At 48.3% G+C, this 21,858-nt stretch overlaps 2 protein-coding genes and 1 long non-coding RNA gene across 5 annotated transcripts in view; 1 reads left to right on the top strand and 2 right to left on the bottom strand.

Annotated features, from left to right (window-relative positions):
• Positions 1-6,931: 6,931 nt before the first annotated feature.
• Positions 6,932-15,039, bottom strand: LOC103657659. Of its 3 annotated transcripts, none has more exons than XR_566916.2 (3): positions 14,913-15,039; positions 13,761-13,893; positions 6,932-7,207 (listed from the first exon to the last, which is right to left on the bottom strand). It is a non-coding gene; the product is annotated as an uncharacterized LOC103657659 (long non-coding RNA). The 3 variants fall into 3 exon arrangements; XR_566913.2 differs by having other exon boundaries at positions 14,630-14,954; XR_566914.2 differs by having other exon boundaries at positions 13,844-13,893; positions 14,630-14,954.
• Positions 15,040-15,555: 516 nt separating this feature from the next.
• NANOS1 (nanos C2HC-type zinc finger 1) lies at positions 15,556-18,764 on the top strand. Its single transcript, XM_040623835.1, has one exon. It carries the CDS (start codon positions 15,556-15,558, stop codon positions 16,411-16,413), a length of 858 nt encoding a protein of 285 aa, XP_040479769.1. The 3' UTR covers positions 16,414-18,764.
• A 1,660-nt stretch (positions 18,765-20,424) lies between these two features.
• Positions 20,425-21,858, bottom strand: part of EIF3A (eukaryotic translation initiation factor 3 subunit A) — a 34,848-nt gene continuing 33,414 nt past the window's right edge. Inside the window, exon 22 of the mRNA XM_040624162.1 lies at positions 20,425-21,691. Within this exon, the coding sequence (XP_040480096.1) occupies positions 21,420-21,691 (272 nt within the window). The 3' untranslated portion in view covers positions 20,425-21,419. The remainder of the gene's footprint in view (positions 21,692-21,858) is intronic.

Raw genomic sequence — 21,858 nt, 5'->3', positions numbered from 1 at the left:
TTTCTTACAAATATATATGTATGTGTATTATAATAAGCTCTATGCCCAATGTGGGGCTCAAACTCACAACCCCAAGATCAAGAGTCATATGCTCTACCGACTGAGCCAATCAGGTGCTCCTACAAATTTCTATATTTTTCGTGCAACATATATAGAGACAAATGTATGTACCAACTGTTTTATATGACAAAGGGGGGTCCTACTGTTTCATGATCTTTTTAACAGGGATATGTATTAACATTTTTCCATGCCTGTCCTTTCATTTAGCCATGAAGAATCTGAGGTCCAGAGGAGGAGACTTGCTGTTGTCACACAGGTGGGTCAGCGAGCTCCCCCCGAGCTGGCTCACTCAGGGCCCTTTCCAGTCCGCACTGCTGCCATGTGGAGAGTTCCCTTCTGAACATGACACTTGTGTTCAACATGCCTCAGACTCCCCCAGAGGATTCCAGGGCTCACGCGCCCTCAACCTCACAGCAGCCTGCGGGGCGATCACATGACTTCCTGGCCAGGACTCTGGGCCTCGCCTCCCCTCGCCCTCCAGCTAGAGCCAGTCATTAGGCAGACGGATGGCCCTAGACTTTACCTCTGGCCTACAGACAAGGTGTGGTTGGTTCAACCAAAGGCCATGGGTACACGCTGAGCATTTCCAGACAGTCAGGATTCATCTTTGGGCTGTCAGGGGACACATGGTGTGTTCTTCCTGTGGCTGGACAATGAATACGCTTTGGCTCCAGGAAGGGAGCTATTCATCAGCAAAATGTCACATCAGTGGACATCAGGGGCTCTGACATGCATCCAGCCTCCTGGGATTCAGCTCCATCACGCTGAACCTTTCCCAGAGCTAGGGCAAGAGTAGCAATTCAAGGACAACAGGGGACACACCCAAGAGGACTGCAGTCCACTGAGACCAGGGAGGAAGACCACAGGAGAGTCAGGGCCCACGGGTTAAGAGCGCTGGCTTCAGAGCCTATCAACCTGGGATCAAAGTCCCTTCCAGCCCTTGCTGGCTGTGTGACCTTGGATGTGTTCATTCCCTCTCTGAGCCTCAGATTATCCATAATACCTATCTCCTGGGTTGTTGGAGATTAAATTAGGTGACAGCATAGAGCTCTTAGCACACTGCTGGACACATGACCCACAATCAATCATTGTTTAGCTGGTGGTTTTGAGAAAGGAAAGATACCATGTAAGTGAGTACAGGTGCATGATAGACATACCACACCCCAGTCTATGCGTTAATCATTCTCTAAACTGGACTCTACGTAGCCTGCCTTCTTAAACAGAGGATTCAGAATTAACAGCACCAAGTGATTATAACCTGCCCCCATACAGTAACACTATAGAGGCGACTGGGTGCGAGTTGAGTTATTTGGTCAAATGCTAAATGGCCCAACCCAAGGTGACTCTGTTCTAACAGTACCCATATGAGCTTCTACAGTTTGCTGGTCTCCTCCCTCAACATCATTCCCTCCTCCATCACCACCAGCTTATGGCCTGAGCTGAGAAACCAGATAAAAGGGCCCGTTACAAATGTACGTAAAGTACGAGTTCATAGGTTCTCAGAGAGGACCCAACTCTTCTGCACGGAAAAATGCTTTCGTAGAACTCTGAGATTGTTACCCAAGGCCTCTGACTCACTTCCTGCTCCTCAGCCTCATCCTGGATGGCTGAGGTTTTGAGGGTCAGACCCCCCAAAAAGTGACCATTATTATGCTCATCTGATGTGACCGCTCACATGGAGAGTGCTTCGAGATATTTTACATATAGAATTACCATCACTGAAATGATTGCCGTCTTCCTTTAGCATTTTTCTAGAAATTAGACAGAGATTTCATCTGAGTTGGACAAAAGCCTCTGAGGAGCTGGGTTTCTTGTTCCAGCCCGTAAGGACACTCTGAAGACAATGAGGAAGTTATCCCGAGGACAGCCAATGCGTGGCCTCTTCAAGACAGCCTGTGTTTCCGTATCACATGATCGCTCAGCTTGTTCTCCTCAACTCACTCTGTTCCCAGGCATGTTCCTCGGTGTCTTTATCCTGCGCTCATGGAGCCCTCAGCCAGCAGACATTTGCAAAGCTTTACACTGTGCCAGGCCCTAGGATGGGCACCAAGGTCCTTGCCTCCAGAAGCCCCCATCTGGGGAGGGGAGCAGACAGGTAGCAGAAGTCAGTCCTACCTTGTGACCAGGATGTAGCAGGTATGAAGTCCCTGGGCCCTCTGATGAAAGTGACCAGCTCTTCCCCTGTAGGAAAGGGGGAAGCTTGACTGAAGAGAGAACATCCGAGCTGAGCTTTGAATGCCAAAAAGGAGGGAGGAAAGGTCCTGGCAGAGCAAAGAGCTTGAGTAAACGCACAGCGATGTGAACATTCACAGCTTGTCTGGAGCTCAGGGAGACCTGGGGCAGAGGCTGAGGCCAGTGTGCAAAGGTCCCATCAGCGTCCAACAACCATCATAGAGACAGTCCGAGCAGGACTGGAAAAGGACCCAGGAATCCCCTGGGGTCCCTTACCACTTGGCTGGAGCTGATCCCAGGAAGTCCCCAGCCCTGCTTTAAGATTCAGGAACTCAAGGTCCCCCATCAATCAGGTCCACCCTAGACCCGGGCAGATCTTCCAGAGTCTGTGACCACCTGCTAGAGGCAGCACGTGTGGTCAGGCTCCAGCCCCGAGTTCCCGTTTCCACAGAGCAGCTGATCCTCTGGCCAAATACGCTAAAAATAATCTCGGGTAGATTTCCAGACCAGACTCTGACGCATCCAAACCAAAAAGACTCAAAGATTTTGCACAGTTGATGAAAACTAAAATATCAACAGGCTGCTCCAGGTCTCGGAGCACTCTGCCCGACCCGTGATTCAGCAAGAGATACTTGTTCCCTGAGCACCTGCCAGACGCAGGAGGAGAGCAGGGAGTGTGACACCAACCCTTAAATAAACCAGGGTTCATCTGTTCAGCAGCTAACAAGAGTGAGGTGGCTCTCTATATATGACCTGGAAAGCTCCTGAGGCACATCAAATGTTAAAAAGGCAAATTGCAGAATACACAGGATCTCAGATACACTAAATTTCAAAGACTGTGTGAGTGTCCATAGAAATGCACGCCCCACTCCCAACAACCCTGTGCAGTAGGAGCATGAACCCCACGCTGCAAGTGCCATTATTAAGGTTCTGTGAGGTTAGGTCATTTGACCAAATGGCTAAACTGCAGAACTGGAATGTAATCACACCACCACTAGGACTTCCTAGAACTGGAATAATACACATTAACTCATTCATTCATTCAACATACATGAATTGAATGTCCACTGTGTTGCCTGACACTATTTTCACCTCTGGAGAAAAAAAATGTTGAAGGATACTGGAGCGCCTGGCTGGCTTGGGCAGTAGAGCATGCAATTCTTCTTTTTTTTTTTTTTTTTTTAAGATTTTATTTATTTATTTGAGAGAGAAAGAGAGAATGAGTGGGAGGAGGGGCAGAGGGAGCAGTAGATCCCCTGCTAAGCAGGGAGCTGGGGGAGGGGGGTTCCCAGGACCCCAGGATCATGACCTGACCCTAAGGCAGACACTTAACCGACTTGGCCACCCAGGCACCCCAAGCATGCAACTCTTGATCTCAGGGTCCTGAGTTCGAGCCCCAGCTTGGGCGTGGAACCTACTTTAAAAAATAATGACGGAAAACACAAATGAAGTCCCTACTCTCAGGACTCTTCTGGTCAGGGATTGCCTCCGGGATGGAAGTGATAGAGGGTGGGAGTTGGGCAGATGAAGGAAAGTATTAGCCTTGTCTGTACTGTTTGAGTTTTTCAAAATTGGAATTAACCCTCTATTTGAATAACTAAACTGTACTTGTAAGATTTTCACTAAAAGGTCCTTTTGCCTTTGGATGTATTTACTCTCCAGGCCTACTGTCCAGCTGCCAAGTGCTCATTTCTGGTAAGTTTAGCTTATTTATTTTTTTACATTTAAATTCAATTTAGTTAACATACAGTATACTATTAGTTTCATGGGTAGAATCTAGTGATTCATTAGTTGCATGTAACACCCAGTGCTCACTACATCAAGTGCCCTCCTTCATGCCCATCACCCTGATAAATTTTGTTTAAATTACCACAACAGTATTGTGCATTCAGAAAAGTAAACTACAGGGACATCTGGGTGGCTCAGTCGGTGAAGCGTCTGCCTTCGGCTCAGGTCATGATCCCAGGGTCCTGGGGTCGAGTCCCCCATTGGGCTCCTTGCTCGGAAGGGAGCCTGCTTCTCCCTCTGCCTGCTGCTCCCCCTGCTCGGGCTCTCTGACAATAATGGCCACCCAGACGTGTGAATATGCCACCCTACACGGCACAGGGGAATGAAAGCTGGAGATGGAATCAAGGTTGTTAACCAGCTAATCTTAATCGAAGGACATAAGCCTAGATTATCCAGGTCGGCCCAATTAATCCCAAGCATCCTTGTCCACGAAAGGTGGAGGCAGGAGCATTAGTATGAGAGACTTGAATTAAGAGACTCAATTGGCCATTGCTGGCTTTGAAGGTGGAAAGTCTGTCTGACTCCAAAGCCCAGCTCTTCACACAACCCTATATATGTGGACATTAAAAATTGTGACCCTGTGTTTTCATATGACAAATACGTTCTGGAATATACGAGCCATATACTTTTGTTGGGGAGAAGTATTTGCCATGAATAGTTGTTTGTTGCTGCCATTTAACGTTTATTGTTGTAACTTTTTTACACATTTTCAAGTTGTCTGGTCTGGTGCTTTTTCCTTTGGGATTGCGTCCATCATCTAAATGCTATGAAAGACCCTTCCAGTTGAGAGATGGGGGAAATGTTTACACGCATTTCATTCTAAAGTTGTGTCATTTCATTTCTTAAATTTAACTCTTTGGTTTATAATTTCATTATGACCAAGAGTTGCTGACCATGAGGGAAAAGTTCCCTGCAACACTGTAAAGCTGTGAACAGTGCCAAATAACTCCCCAGGAGACATTCAAGTTTGGCCAAAAGCAATCCCAAATGTGACACACCTAAATTACAAGCATTCTTGCTGTGTCCAGCAGGGCTCCTCACACAAGCAGGCCCAGGTTCAGATTTCCTTGTCTTCCAGTTCTTACCATCAGAGTAGATGCTGGTAGTTTTCCTGGACCTCCTCACCCCACCACACCATCTTCAACCTCACTCGGAAACAAGGGTCTGACCGTGGGGCTCCCTGTGCTCCCTTTCCCTACCTGTGATCTGCCACCACCAGGAGGAAGGATAGAAGTTCCTCGAAGCCACCCTAACTGCTGACTGGTGTCTGCCTTGGTGGAGACGACCAATCATCAAAGAGGGGATGTATGGGGGTGCTGGGTGGCTCAGTCGGTTAAGCATCTGCCTTCAGCTCAGGTCATGATCCCAGAGTCCCTGGATGGAGCCCCGCGTCAGGCTCCCTGCCCCCTTGCCCCTCACCCTGCCCGTGTGCTGTCTCTCAAATAAATACATACATAACAATCTTTAAAAAAAAAAAAAAAGAGGTGATGTATGTATACACCACCAGATTGGCAACATCCAATATTCTGTTAATGTTAAACGTTGACAAGAGTGTGGTGGAACTGGAACTCTTGGGGGCGCCTGGCTGGCTCAGTCAGCAGAGCATGTGACTCTTGATCTCAGGGTTGTAGGTTCGAGCCCACGTTGGGTGTAGAGATTACCTCAAAATAAAATCTTTCAAAGAATGATGTGGTGGAACTGGAACTCTTGTACACGGCTAGACGGGGTGACATTCGTACAATCTATTTGGAAAATAATTTGGCATTATCTAGTGAGGCTGAAGCCACACATAACCTGGGACTGGGCAGTCAACGTGCATTTCCCACATCAGACTCTTTAGTCTCTTGTTTATTGGCCAAATTTCCTCTGTTATCAGTAACTTTTCACCAATCTTTCTTCCGGTTGCATGAATCGTATCAACGTTTTAGGGGTTCTTTTACATATTCTGGGTGCAAAGACCCTTCCTTATCAATAACATGTATTGCAAATAGCTCCTCTCAGTTTGTGACTTGTCGTTTTACTTACTATATGGTGTCTTCTGAGGAACGGGCATTCTTAATTAATATTTATTAATGTCATAGTTAGTGGGGTTTGTGTTTTAAGAGATCTTTTCCTGCCCTAAAGTCATAAGGATATTTTCCTACGTTATCTTTTAAAAGCTAGACTTTGGGGGCGCCTGGGTGGCTCAGTCAGTTAAGCGTCTGCCTTCAGCTCAGGTCATGGTCTCAGGGTCCCGGGACGGAGTCCCGAGTCCAGCTCTCTGCTCAGCAGGGAGTCTGCTTCTCCCCCCCTCTACCCCCTCCCCGCCCCGCTCGTGCGCTTGCTCACTGGTATTTTGTTTCAGATTTTTGTGTTCACAACTGAGCTTGGCTCGTATTTTCCCTTCTCATACGTGTTGTTTTTTATCAGGTCGCACTAGCCTTGTAAAATGAATGAGAAAATGATTCTTTTTTTTCTAAACTCTAGAACGGTTTGTGTAGAACTGAAATTAATTATTCCTTGAAAAATAGAACTTCTCTTTAAAGTCAACTGGAGAAAAAAAAATAAAGTCAACTGGATCTGCTGTTTTGTGAGAAGATTTTTAAACTCTGATTCAGTTTATATAAATGTTGCAGAACATCGAGGTTTTTAAATTCTTCTTGGGGCACTTGGGTGGCTCAGGCAGCTAAGCATTGGACTCTTGACTGTGGCTCTGGTCATGGTCCCAAGGCCCATGGTCCCAGCCCGAGTCAGGCTCCCATGCTCAGCAGGGAGCCTGCTTGAGATTCTCTCCCTCCCTCGGCCCTTCGCCTCCTCAGATACATACACACATACATACGTACACTCTTCTTGAGTTCTTGTTTTCCAGCAATTTTTCCATTTCATATATTTTCAGACTTAATGAAGCATCAAGTCACAAAACTGTTCATTTTCATGTCTTTTATTCTTGATAAACCCTGCCAAATTAATTGCATTAGTCTAAGAATCCACTGTTTAGCTCTGTCAGCCATCTATCGTATCTTCGTTCCCCATTTCGTCAATTCCTCCACTTATCTGCATTATGTTCTTTTCTAGTTATTGTCTGCTGTTCGTTTCTAACGAAATGGAATTGCGGCCAGAAAATCCGATGTGACGCCAGTCCTCTCAATTTTGTTAATACTTGCTTGATGGCACAGAATCCGGTCAACTTTTATAAATGTGCTGAGTGCTGGAAAAGAATGTAAATTCTGCAATTACTGAAAGCAGTGTTTACCTACGATTTTATATAGTGACTGGTATATATGTATGTATGTAGGCACATATAAAGTCCAGCTTGTTCACTGTCATTTAAATCTCCTATATCCTTATTGATATTTGGTCAGATTTTCATTCGTATGCCTTGAAGCTAAATTAGTAGGTATGTGCTAGTTTAGAATTGTTGTATCTTCCTGGTAAATCGAACCTTTTACATTACGTAGCCACCCTTCTAGCCCTAGTAAAGCTTTTTGCCATCAAGCCTATTTGCCTGCTGTCAGCATAACTACGTCAGTTTCCTTTTCAGGAAGCTTCTCTCCTCCTTTTCTCTTTAACTTTTCTGCAACCTTACATTTTATGTGTGTTTCTGACAGAGGACATATAGCTGTTGTTTGTTTGTCTGTTTGTTTGTTTGTTTGTTTGAGGTAGGCTCCACACCCAGCGTGGAGCCCAACGCGGGGCTTGAACTCACGACCCTGAGATCAAGATCCAAGCTGAGATCAAGAGCTGGATGCTTAACCAACTGAGCCACTCAGCCGTCCCTATAGAGCTGTTTTTTAAAATCCAGTCTGAAATTTTGCATTTTAACCATTTTGTCCATTTACATTTATTATAAGGAATTTTATGTTTGGATTTATTTCAACCATCTTATTGCAGACTTCCAATTTGTTCTACCATTTCCATGATGATTTTCCTTCTGTCACGCTTTCTTCCGTAATGATTATTTTCCCTCATTCCACTTCTCTACATCCACTATTATACCCTCTGTCTTTTTAAGTGGTTCCACACACACACACACACACACACACACACACACATGACCTATCAAAATCTAAATTTAATGAACACTGATGTTAAGAATTTTCTTCAAAATGATCCACAGCGTGGGAGATGGAGTGAAAAATCGGTGTGGAGATATGATTCATCATATATTAAGGGTAAATTGGGTTAGAGTTCTTTATACCATGACCTTTACTTTTGTAATGCTTGAAATTTTCCATAAGTTAAAGAATATTACAGTTGTCAGTATCTTCACCCTCCTCCTGAGCGAGACAAGGATTGTAGAGCATTTATTCCAGTGGCTCCAAGGTACACGCCACCGTTGCTGGGGTTTGTTGTTGTTGTTGTTGTTGTACTTGGCTGTTGTTTTGCTTAATTTAACCACAAATTAAGTGACATCATCATCATCACTTTTAAGTTTGTTTAGAGTACCTGACACATATACTACTTCCTCTGCTCACCATACCTTCCTGCAACTGTGACCCTTCCATCCGCCTGAGGGATTCACACATACTTCGTGGGGCCCCCTCACCCCACAGCTTCCCCTGCACTGTGTCAAGTCCCGACTGGCAAAGGAAACCTACGTTTCCCAGCCCAGCTGACCTCTGGATATGCTAAGGTCTTGGGACTCACGACATTCCTTTGCTAAGGAGTTCCCCAGTCCTCTGGGAGGAGGCAGAATATTGGCCCCAAAAGATGTCTCCATCCCACTTCCCAGTCCCTGGGAATGCGTTACCTTAGACGGCAAAAGGGAATGAAGGTTCCGGGTGGAATTGAGGTTGCTAATCCGATGGCACTCACGTGGGGGAGATTAGCCTGGATTATCAGGGTAGGTCCACTGTAATTACACGGTGGAAGAGGGAGGCAGAAGAAAAAAGAGAGGTAGCCGGTGAGAGGGACTTAACCTGCTGTTGCTGGCTTTGGAAAAGGAAGGGGCCATGAGCCCAAGGAACGCAGGCCGCCTCTAGAAATGGCAAGGAAGCAGATACTCCCCGAGAGCCTCCAGCTCTGCAGACACCTTGACTGTAGCCCAGTGAGACCCATGTCAGACTTCTGACCTCCAGAACAGTAGGAAAGGAAGTACTTGTTGTTTCAAGCCGCTAGGCTGGCAGTAACATGTTACAGCAGTAACAGGAAGCTAATACCCCCCCACCGAAGCACCATCACCTGTCTGCTCCATGAGGTCAGAAGGACCTCAGTCCCAGGCCGTGACGGTGAACACACAAACTTTAGAGCTAGAGAGGCCCAAGAAACCGCTCAGGCCAGCCAATTATTTTAAATAAAACTAAGTTCAGACAATGGAAATGACTTGCTCGAGGCTAAGCAATTTATACCATCCTAGGCCACCACCCTACTTTCTGCTTCCTAAGCCAGAGACGCCCCAGGAACAGACACCACTGCCAACTCACTCATCATCATGGCCAGGTACCGTCAGGGCCCAAGACATCCCGAGGGAACTCGGGACAGCTGGGAAAACACAAGCGTCAGCCAGGTAGGACCAGGAGAAGGGGTCTAAAATGACAGAGACGGCGATTCACCCAGGACTACGAGAGCAGACCTGTGCCAGACGCCCACCTGGTCAGCTCAGTCAGGGAGACGCTTTCACCTGGAGCTTTAAAAAGGCCCCTTGGGCACGCAGCGAATGGCATACTTGAGGCCTGCTTTCAGGAAGCTTAGCATTTCATGCCTCTGCCTAGAGCCAAAGCTTTGGGCTTTGGGCAAATTAGGAAAAGGTACTTCTTCCACAAGACATCTTTATCCATCTGTCAGAAAAAAACTGTCATAATATACTGATTCCATTAGAAAACGATACTTTCCTCCACATCCGCCAGAAAACTATCTGAGATTCACTCATAGGTATTACCACATCTATGAAGTAAAAGGTACCCCCTTGGATGCCAAGCCCTTGTGCAGTGCACAACCTGCAGGAGTGTACCCAGCAGCCCTGCTTGGCTGGCTGGTCTCATCCCCTTCACTGACCTTATCTTCCCCCCACCCCCACTCCAGGCCTCAGGCCCACTAGAGAACAGCCTTGACCTTCTAATTCACCATTTTATGCATCACTGGAGAACAATCTTGACCTTATAGTTTATCATTTTATGTATGACTCCTCACTAGAGGCCCCAGCTTTTACTCCTCCCCTCCTGCAGACAGCAGGCGTTGAAGAGGAGCAAGAGAAGGCCAATGGTCTCATTTAGGGAAACACCTGAGATAGGGGGCAGGATTTGTGAATTCTAACTGAATGGAATGTCCACGGGCCAGGAGACCATTCAGGCCCCAGCACAGACCACGGAGAAATCCCACCCAGTAGCTGGGAGAAGGGAGTAATACACTCTGAGCTTCCTCAAACCTCATTTTCCTTTCTGTGAAATGGGTATGACTGTAGGACTGCTGGGAAGGTCTAAGAAAGGACAGGAATTCATGCTTAGTGCCTTGAAAGGGCTTCCTATCTGTGAGCTATTGTTATTACTATTATTCCCAGTATCATTGACCCCAGGACATCTGCCCTCCAGGCTCTCAGCCTTGGGGCAGAACCTGCTTTTAAACAAAACTGGGACAATCTGCGTTTCTAAGAGACCACATGGCTGGGAGGAGCGGGCGAGTGTTAGAAAGAGAAAGCATTACTCACCGAACCAAAGTCCGAACCAAAGTCCTCGATACTGGATTACTAGAAAAATCCAACCTCTTTCAACCAGAACTGGTTTTGTTGGGGGACAATTTCTGACACACACTGGAATGAGCCCAGATTTGCCTCCCGGTGGCTCTTTGCACTGTCTCCTTCCAGCTGGCCGCCTCCACCCCTTCGCCCCACGGCTAGAGTGCGACCAGGTACTTCCTGTGTCCTAAGCCTTCGTCCACACCAGGAGGGCAATCACAGAACCCACCTCACGGGGCAGCTGTGTAGCGGGGTGGGGGGGTCCGTGAGGTGATACTGTAAAGCACCTGGTCTGAAGGGGTATCTTATTACTCTCAGCTGGGAGACTCTGGCGCACGACAGGGCAGGCGACAGAGGAGACACTACAAAGCCCCTGATCCCATTGCCTTTGTTTCTTCCCACCCCTGTCCATACACCCACAATTCTGACATGGCTGTCCCCTCCATCTGGCCAGAGTATCGAATCCTACCTTTCCGACAAAATTACCAAATGCATTTTTTTTCATATTACTACGTGTTTCAGTTAGAATGAAATTCAGCTGTAAGTAAAATCCCTGCCCAGCAGTGGCTGAATCAATAAAGTTGTTTAATTGTCTTGTGTCACAAGTCACCAACTCATCCACAAAAACGTCCCCAAAGCTTTTTTTTTTTTTTAATAACTTTTCCAGGGCCTCCTGGGTGGCTCTGCTGGTTAAATGTCCGACTCTTGATCTCGGCTTAGGTCTTGATCTCACAGTTGTGAGATCGAGCCCCACGTCAGGGCTACATGTGGAGCCTACTTAAAAAATAAATAAAATAACTTTTCCGGTCAGCCACCCCCAGTGTGCCAGCTTCTGGTCCTCGAGACTTACCACCTCAGGGCTGCCTCAGCTCCGTAACCTGCCAGTGGCTGGAAGAAAAGGAAGCTCCTGGTCTTTGTTTCTTTTTCTTTTTAAACAAGGGAGCAAATTCCTCCCAGACTCCTCCTAACAGACCTCCCCTTACATTTCAGGGACCAGAACTGGGTCACCAGCCCCCTCCTAAACCAATCATGCCCCAGGGAAATGAGATCTGTCTGGCTGGATTATACCTGTCACAGCTCCACCCCGGAGGCCGAGGCAGAGACTCGTCTGGAACTGGAGTTAAGTCAGCAAGAGGGGTAAAGTGCATGCCACTTGACATGAGGAGCCTCTGGAGGATCAGAGGAAGCAGCTGGAGCCCAGAGTGCTTAAGCCCCTCATCCAAGGCCACATGTGACTTTGCAGAAGGTCCAGGATGAACACTCGGCACCGGCTCAAGCAGCTCCCCCCACTTCACCCCAGCGCTTCTCAACTAACTCCAGCTCACTCTAAGCCCCCGAAGGACAGAAACCCCATCCCCGGAACTCCCTGAGCGTGGCCAGAGGCATGATATGGACAAAGTCAACACTGTTACAGAACAGAGCCCCCAGTGCACCCAAATGTGCCTGACCACCTAGAAAGAGCTTGGCAGACAAGTCAGGAGGAACCCAGAGGCTGACCAACAGCATCTCTATAGCTGCCTGGACACCCGCCAAGCTGCCCCATTCCCCAGGGCTGACCTCCTATTTCTGAGGATCCTAACGATGCCCCCCGAGGTCTGTGCGTTGCCTCTCGGGCTGGGGGCTGGGAGCCGTGCACAGAAGTGGGAATGCAGAATCCAAGCAGCCCACCCCACCACCCACCCCTGTCCTGCCAGAGCCTCCCGCCCATGCTGTGCAGGCGCCATTCCAGAAGAAACTGAGCAACACCCTCCAGCCTCCGAGATGAGGCCTGTCCCAACAGGTCTTCCTGCCTCTACCAATCGGAGGGGATCCCTTGAAGAAATTGTCACACTCTGGCTATTTCTGTCTGTTTTTGTTCCAGACTTCTGGGAGGCAAATGAAAAGCGAGCAGACCTCATCAACGTGCTAAGAATATCTCAGAAGTCAGTTCCACCACCTCAAAGAGAGCTGGAGAGCTCACAGCCTGGCTGAGGCCTGTGCTTAGTGATAAAAGAAATTGTTTACTAAATCCAGGCACCCACTCAGGCCTTTCTGTGGTAACTAAGAGCAAAGGCTCCCAGTCCACTGGGGCCACACGTGCTGGCGAGGGGGGGGGAGGTAGACTTCATGCACTCTGCCTCCACTTCCAGACGTTCTTCCCAGATCAAACAACTCACTATGCACAAGGCCCATAGCAGATAAGGTGAGCAGCCTGGGGAAAGGGCAGGCAGCCAGCCCCCCAGGACACATGAGCCCCCTTCCACCTCTTTCCAGGGCATCTTTCCGCTGTCATCAGAACCCACCCTGCTCAGCCCACAGCTCCGTAGCAAGGCATTACTTCTTACCCGTGTTCACAGAAAAGTTTTAATTCCCCTTGTAAACAAAACAAAACAAACAAAAAACCCCACAAGGGCAAAAAATCATGTGATGTGGGAGAGGAAAGGTCTCACTTACTTGCCACGCTCTCTTTGGCCTGACCCAGGGGAAGCCAACCCAGCAGCTGGCAGTTTTAAACTTTCCTTTCCTTCCACAAGTTTTTCTCAGAACAGTGGCTCCCACTCCTCAGAGCTGAAAAGTCTGCATACCTTGAAAGTATGCAAGCTGCAGGGCTGTGCGAACAGAGTGGAATTTTCCATTTATAGAATAATAATCTTCATACCACTCTAGGGGCCGGTGTTCTTGTGGTCAGAGCTCAGAGCTCAGTGTCAGCAATCTGCCACCCTTCTGCGGGCTCTTTTACTTATTTTTGGTGGGAGAGGGGGAGGAAAAAAAAAAAGGAATGACTTTTTAACTTGAGTGCCAACACAAACTTGAAAAAGGAACTGGTTGGCAAGTGCAGAATATTACTGCCTGGTTTCATGACTTAAATCAACCGTTAGGGAGTAGGAGGTGAAGAAGAGGCTGAAAAACATATCTTCAACCCTTCATGCAGACAGGTGGCTAGAACAGGCATCATGTTGCTGCCCCACGTCCTTCCCTGTGCCCGCCACCTGGCTTCCGGACTGCTCCCTGAGGGTAGGGGTCCAAGCAAAAGGCACCCGGCCCCACCGCATTTCTCTTCATCGCTTCCCGTGTGTTCCACATACATACACAGACTTAGAGTCTGAAATACCTTCAGGGTCCATGTGTAACGGGAAGGCCACCAAGCCATTCGCGAAGGGGCCTGAGTTCTAGTTCTGCCTGTGACATATTCACCTTGTGACCTTGAAGAAATCCTTCTCTTCTCTGGGTCTCGTTTTCTTTATCTGTAAAGTAAGGTTGGATTGAATGATCCCAAAGGTCCCCTGCACAGCTGACAGTCTGATTCCTTCATTCATTCCAAAGTAAACTGGTGCCAGCATGAGGTTCTGGGCAGCCCCTACGGGGCCATTCTAAACCTGCTGGACACAGCCAGACCCAGAAGCATAGCCTCCTGCCTAATGAGCGCCGTCAGCACCAGCGGCCCCCCACCCCTGCTTCCACAGCCGGAGCACCCAGCCCAGCAGGGGAAGGAAAGTCCTGACCTGCCCACCTTGCCTGCCAGCCCAGCCACCAGGGGAGGCATTTTCCCAGTCCCACAGAACCCTAAAGAATCCTTCCCCTACCTAAAACCTTTCCTACTTTCCATTTTTCAAAAGATGTTGTCCCTTCTCCTGGGAAGGGCATGACCACCTCACACCCTCCCAATCCAAAATCTTCCAACTTATTTTCCATGTTTTTTTTTTTACAAAAATATTTGGCTCATTTTAAAGTATTAAATTGTGACACTAAATATGCTTTATTTTTCAAGCTGCACATACACCCCATTTTTTTATACAGCCCCCCCACCCCTCGCGGGGTGAGAGCTTCACACACACACACCAATCACTGCACGAGGGTGGAAGACTTTCTGGCCCAGCCCCCATCCCTACCTAAGTCACCAGCTAATGGCCACCCAGTTCTGAACACCTGTTGGGAGTCCGCTGCGTGCTGTAGGGAAGTCCTGATGCCCCCACTACTTACTACAGCAAGAACCATAACCTCTCTGAACCTCAGAGCTTCGTGCGAAGATTTCACCCAGCTGAAAGCTCTCCAAAGCACTGTGCAAACGGAAGTTACTCGATTGTTGGGCAGCTCTGTCTTGACGACTGCATCCTCAGAGCGCGCCAAATCCTGCCTCTCCACAGCTTTTCCTGCTGATGCTGGTGAGGGGGGAGAGGGGGCTTCTCGGAAGGCTGACCTGGGTCATTCAAGACTAGGAGGAGGGTGCGCGAACCCTCGGGCATTCCCCCATCCCCACGCCTACCCGTGTCCTCGGTGAGTCTCGCCACCCGGCCGAAGGAGACCCAGACCTGGTCACCTGCTCCAAACCCAAAGCACAGCGTTCAGGCGAACGCGGCCCCCAGCAGCAGCCCCTCCCCTCCCTTCCCCTGGTCTCCCCCTACTTCGCCCTCCCCTCCCAGCAGCGCAGGCAGGGTACGCCCCTTCCCCCCCCCCGCCCCAGATTCACCAATCGGTGTCCCGAGCGGCGCCCGTAGCGCAGGGGGCTCTGGTCAGCAGCCAATTAGCGCCCGGGCCCGAGGCGGCGCTTCGCCCGCCCCCTCGCAGAATGAAAGACGCCCGCAGCTGGCAAGGCTGGCGCAGCGCGCGGGGCGCGGGAGCCGCGCGGGCCGGAGCGGAGCGCGCGCATTGCCCGCCCGCCCCCGGCGCGCCCGCCTCCGCTCCGCCTCCGTCCGAGGCGCGGGCTAGGAGGCCGGGGCGGGGTAGCGCAGGGGGCAGGGCCGCGGCAGCGAGGCCGAGTCGGGGCGGGAACGGGGAGGAGCGGGGCCAGATAAAAGGCTGCGAGGCGGCCCCACCCCACGGCAGGCCGGCGGGCAGGCTCCGCGCTTCCCTTCCGTCCGGCCCGCGCCGGCCGCGGGGAGGCGGCGCGCGCGGCCCGCAGCCCGCCCATGGAGGCTTTCCCCTGGGCGCCCCGCTCGCCCAGCCGCGGCCGCGCCCCCCCGCCCATGGCGCTCGTGCCCAGCGCCCGCTACGTGAGCGCCCAGGGCCCGCCGCACTCTCAGCCCTTCAGCTCGTGGAACGACTACCTGGGGCTCGCCACGCTCATCACCAAGGCGGTGGACGGCGAGCCGCGCTTCGGCGGCGACGGTGGCGGCGGCACCTCCCCGCCCTCCTCCTCGCCCTGCTGCTCCCCCCACGCGGGGACCGGGCCCGGGGCGCTGGGGCCGGCGCTGGGGCCGCCCGACTACGACGACGACGACGACGACAGCGACGAGCCGGGGTCCCGGGGCCGCTACCTGGGCGGCGCGCTGGAGCTGCGCGCGCTGGAGCTGTGCGCGGGCCCCGCCGAGGCCGGGCTGCTGGAGGAGCGCTTCGCCGAGCTGAGCCCGTTCGCTGGTCGTGCCGCCGCTGTGCTGCTGAGCTGCGCGCCCGCCGCTGCAGCCACTACCGCCGCCGAGGTGGCGCCGCGCGACGAGCGGGCCCCGGCGTGGGCGGCCGAGCCCCGGCTGCATGCTGCCTCCGGGGCGGCCGCCGCCCGACTGCTCAAGCCCGAGCTGCAGGTGTGCGTGTTCTGCCGGAACAACAAGGAGGCGGTGGCGCTCTACACCACCCACATCCTGAAGGGACCCGACGGGCGAGTGCTGTGCCCGGTGCTGCGCCGCTACACGTGTCCCCTGTGCGGCGCCAGCGGTGACAACGCGCACACGATCAAGTACTGCCCGCTCTCCAAAGTGCCGCCGCCGCCCAACACCCGCCCGCCGCCCCGCAGCGCCAGGGACTGCCAGCCCGGGAAGAAGCTGCGCTGAGGGCCTGGGCTCCCGTCTGCTGCCACCTGACGCTACCAGGGTCGCCGCCTGTCCGGGCTCTCATTTTCGGTCTGCGCACCATCTTTCCCTCTCTGTTCGAAGGCGTGGAGCTCGGCAGTTACTTCAACTTGGGAAGTCTTGGTTTTTGTTTTTTTTTTTTTCCAAAGCAAGCCTGCCGTACGGAGTACTTTCCTGTCGAAGATTGGTTAAGACTGGACGCTAAAATCTTAATTTGTTTATCTCTGGTTTCTGATTTGTGCACATCCAGGCGGTGAAGGCTGGGTGTGTATTCCACTACCTGAAATACGGCAACTTAATGGCGCTGTTTATTTACCGTATAGGTCGATCTATTTTAGATGCGCATCAGTATGAATTGTCTCAATCTAATCTCGGATGTTTAGTTTTATGGAGGCACTTTACTAGGTCTAGAATATTTTTTTAAAAGCCTCATAACTGAACTGAAAACTGGCGATTTTATGGAATGTCGGAAAAATTACTATTTTATTGTTTGGAAACTATTTCTTAGTTGTCCTTAATCAGTTATTCTAATTCCAGGTGAAGCAAGCCCCTGGCAGCATCACCGTTTTGAGAAGTGAAGGCTTCGTAAACTTTCCAGTATTAATTTGTGTGGGTACTCCCTCCTTGTGGCTTGTAGTCAGTCTCGGCTGGAGGTGTAAAAATGCACAGTTGTAGCAGGTAGAATACAGCTCCTTGTCCTTTTATGTACCAGATCTTCTCACGACTAAACTAGCAACTAGCATTTCCACCTTGAAAGTTTGTGCCAAGTTATAATCCTACCGTGTATACACTTGGAAATTGGTGCTGTTTAAAAACTTGTGTATTTATACAGTAACAGTATATGAATTCATTTATCTTGCCTATAACTTCGCTGCTTGGCCTTTTGTCCATGCACCCATCTCCCCGTTTCCAGTTCTTGAAAAACATTTGTGACCCTAAAATCAAAAGGGAGCAGTATGCTCAATTTCAGGATTCCCATAGTTCATTCCAGCTGTTGCCTCTCAAACTAAATGAAAGCTGCAATCCTTTGAGCTCCGGAAGGCTAATATAATAACCTGTGTTCAAGAAGGTTCCACTATGGCTATGTCTGGCTTTAGGCACAGGCAGTCTTCAAACCAGAGTAAGCACTGAAGGAATTAATTGTGGAGTGGGGGTTGAAGACAAGGGAACACTGCCTCCCCGTGCTCCCTTTTTCCCTGGAAGACCCTAGTCTGTTTCTGGAATGCCACCGTTTATCCACAAAGGAGATTAGATCCTATCCCTGGGCGAACGTTCTTGACCCCTACTTCAGCTCCCACCGTCATTTACAGCCCTGTCAGATACCACCACACCGTGGCTTGCAGTTGCCATTAGGACAGATACAGGAGGCAAACAGAAGTGAATTAGGATGAATGCATACAAAATGTACAAAATACATCACTATCTGAAAATGCCAGCAAGAGATCTAGCCCTATAGATTCAAGTAGGAGAGTTCAGCTCCTTTATTAAATGTTAGACTGCTTTTATATCAAACAGCTAACTATACACAGCAAATGGCTTGAAACACTCTTTTGAGCGTGTAACAGAGGCTGAGGTAAACAATACTGGGAGGCTGTGCGCCTTTTTGGCCAAAGGAAAGGGCGTCAGAACAAGGGGGAGAGGTGCGGGCAAACAGTTAGCCAAGGGAAAATCCATTTCTGCTAGTCCAACGCCAGACCACAGAACTGCAAATGTGACTAGTCTTCAACTCAAGGAGCTTAATAAAATGTGATTCTCTTCTGTTGTGCTAGAAAATAGACCAGTTTAATTTTGGTCTCAGGGAGTTGTCGGGTCAATAGAATTCCTACTACCTCTCTCACTGCTAGTCTACCTTTTCAAAGAGCACTACAATGTATTCTCCAGCCCAGAAGGACTAGGCAGGCATTTGTATTTTCAAAGAGCCAAACTGTTACTGTGTTTCTAGGTGTCGAGCACATGGCTTTGACATGTTCAATATGAGAATCCCTCAGTGATGAGATGTGCCTAATAACGAATTTGACGTTGACACCATCACAGTTTTAGCAGCAACCATATCGTGTTCATTTAAAACACTCATAACTAGCCCCCCTCAAATCTGCCTGTTTTCCAGCTAAGGTTGAAACACTGGGAGTTAGTGCACAGAGAATAGTTACTACAGTTAATCTTCTAGAGATCTCTTAGGAAAAGTGTACTAACCACAGTCTAAGGCACTTAATAAGGAGCAAGCCTAGAACTCAATCTAAAACATTAAATACTTGCAAAATTAAATTTAGGGTGTGGGGCACCTGGCTGGCTCAGTGACACAACATGTCACTCTTGATCTTGGGAGTTCTAAATCTGAGCCCCACATTGGCAAGTAGAGTTTACTTAAAAATGGGGAAAAGAAACCCAGTTTTTCAAAGTTTAAAAAAATACATAAAATAATTAGTGTGACAAAGTTACCTTGTTTTTACAAGAACATGTCTGTATATTTGGCTACAAACAAAAGGCTGTATGGACTCCTCAAAAGAGCTTTACCAGCTGTGCAGGCAGACTGCCTTACCTTGCCTGTCCTTTTCTGGAGACGTATTTGTGGAGAGTGGCTTTTCATTTCTTTGGATTTTAATTTTCCTATGTAGTCCTTTTTAGAAGCTGCAGTATTAACTTAAATTACAACTTTTGGCCTAAATTATCAATTTTAAAATCTACAAATACGTCTACCTCAAGGGAAAGGGCAGGAAAGTTTCAGTGTTGGTCTCACCTTGTAGTCAGTGCTTAGCCAAATGAGGAACATTCCTGCATTCCTTCCAGTGTCCAGTCTCTATGTCAATTAGACTTGTAAAATTAGAAATGAATCTACAGTCAAAATGTCTTTGGTAAAAAAACTAAACACAGGTAAAGCACATAAAAACATCTCAACACATAGATTGCCGCCTCCTTGGAGGCCACTAAGGACAACTAGGGGATGTAGAGCCTTTTCTGGGCCACTGTCTCCACCCTCAGATCCACATGTATTAACAGCAATGGTGTTCTTATTTAAAAATGCAGAAGCCGCTGGGAACAGGACATTCTACACACAGTAACAGTGAGTAGGCTGGATGTTCAGCTTTCCTTTGACACCTGTGAATACCAGGGGAAGCAGGGGAAGGCTGTGAAGCCTTGAGTAGAAACTTAAGAGCAGGACCACAAAGCAGCAGCGGACTCTCCTGCCCCCACCCTGTGCTTGGGATTCCAACTCCTAGGACAAAGAACTCGGGGGCATAGTATTTATCGGAAAGGGTCCTGGCAGGAAGGGTAGGTTTGCAGGCTAGCCTATCAGACATGCATCCATAACTCATCTAAATAAATCAGTTTTAATGAATGGTCCCCTGGGGCCAATCAGTGCTGTCGTAGGTACAGTCCTCTTCTAACGACTGGGGAGACCTCAGCAAGTTACTGCCCCAAGTTCTAGAATTTGTTATAAAGAGCAGGCCCTCTCCCCAAAGACTAAGATTTCCACTTGTCTGAAATACTACATACTAAGAAAATTAAATGGTTTCCATCACCAGTAACATCAAACAGAAAAGTCTGCATCTGGTTATGTAAGTAAAAAAAGCATCAATACTCCCTACTCCCTCTTCTGGCCTTATTATATAGCTGTAACAACAGGAAGGCCCACCGCCACTCAATACTGGAAATAATTTGCATGTCTGTAGCCAGTACCAATTTGCTACTAATGCTCTCTGAAATTACATTTTTTCTAATTTCGGGGGGAATACCCAAGATAAGAAACCATCCGCCTACCCACACCCCATGATACAAGCTCACACAGAGGACAGCAAGGAAACTAAGGGGTTCCTTAATTAAGGAAGGAATCATCCTAGCCGCGTTTGCTTCCTATCTGAGTTATTTTCTTTGATCCTGAACACTGAGACACTTAATGGCAACAAAGAAACCTCAAAACAACAAACTCAACTGGATATACAAACTCACCATAATAAGTAAAACACTGACTGTAACTACAAACCAACACTAAAACAAATTCTGTAAGTATTTTATTTATCATTGAAGAAAAAACACAGCAGCAAGTTCTGTGTTGGCTTCAATAAGACCAAATAGTTAATCTCTGACATAGCTACGACACTCCAGAATTGAAGTCAACACAGTCATTACTACAAATTACTTGTTGAAAGAATCTATCCTGAAGAGAAAAGAAATTAGGAAAAAGAATTTAAACAATTCCTCCAAACCACACATTTATAAATATTGTCATATTTAAAATGCTTGAAAGGCATGAATTCTCCATTAATGGAAAAGCAGTTTGCTATTGGCAACAGAAAAAACCCAGCGATAGTTTACCAAATGCTTTAAAATTTAAAAGCTGTAACGGTTTTGGATTCACACTTGAGCAGTATTCTTGTCATTACAATAATGACGGCAAATTGCTTTATACTCACCTCTCAAGTAAAATCTACAGGAAATCCCACTGTATCCAATGTTTGTAATGTTTACTGCACTTATAGTGAACCTAAAAACTTTCTAAATGTAGTTAATATAGTAAATACCTCAAAATACTTGGAGGTATGTCTCAACCGCTAATGGCGTGGAAGTCGTTTCAGCCCCTGCTTGGAATTCTTCAAATACATTTTCTATAACAGAACCATACCTCATTCCAAATTAATATAGTATTTCAAGAACAAAAGAAAAAGATCAGTTCTATACCAAGATACAGGTGTTACTCCATACCTGACGGGTTCACATTTTAAATTTCTTTTTTAGTTTTTCTTTTTTGTAAACAAATGATTGATGAAATAATGCAACACCTTAAATTCCAGAAAATGGCCTGGCCGTCCAACCTCCTGTGGACACAGTGCACGATCTATCATAGAGGATTAATACAAGTTCATGCTTTTTGTGTTATGGTGAGACAACATTAAAGAATCCAATGTAGACTGCTTGAAGCACAAGTATAATCATCCTTGAATGGGATCAAACCTATGTGAGACATGAGTCTGAATCCATTATCTTGAGATTTAACGTCGTACCGTGGTCCATCCATCTTCATCAGTCTCGTTTTTAGTACGACGAAGTGATTCCCTATCTTTCTCAGCTCTCCAGGAGGCCTTCTCTTTTTCACCTTCTCTTTCCCTGTCCCGGTCTCTTTCCCTGTCCCGGTCTCGGTCCCGGTCTCGGTCCCGGTCCCGGTCCCGGTCTCTTGAAAGAGCTGGGGGAGGAGCACGACGAGGGCCTTCCCGCTCTTCGGCCCGCTCCTCTTTCCTGTCATCAGCACGCCTCCAAGAACCTGCTAAAAAGTTTAATTGAAAGAAAAAAAAAAAGAGTAAGTTTGTACTGTATTGTACCGGCTCAGACTAAACAGAACTTCAACAAACGAATGCCTCCAATTACTCAGAAATCGTGTACTATGAAAGTAACAATATAGAATCCCCATTAAAAAAAAAAAAAAAAAAAAAA

Source organism: Ursus maritimus, unplaced genomic scaffold (genome assembly GCF_017311325.1).
Source record: "Ursus maritimus isolate PB19 unplaced genomic scaffold, ASM1731132v1 scaffold_7, whole genome shotgun sequence".
Classification (NCBI taxonomy): domain Eukaryota; kingdom Metazoa; phylum Chordata; class Mammalia; order Carnivora; family Ursidae; genus Ursus; species Ursus maritimus.
The sequence above is the reverse complement of the archived record's forward strand: the minus strand, read 5'-3'. Positions and strand labels throughout refer to the sequence as shown.

What these genes read in the sequence shown, in the direction of transcription:
- NANOS1 (XM_040623835.1), top strand. Translation starts at nt 15,556, where the DNA reads ATGGAGGCTTTCCCCTGGGCGCCCCGCTCGCCCAGCCGCGGCCGCGCC.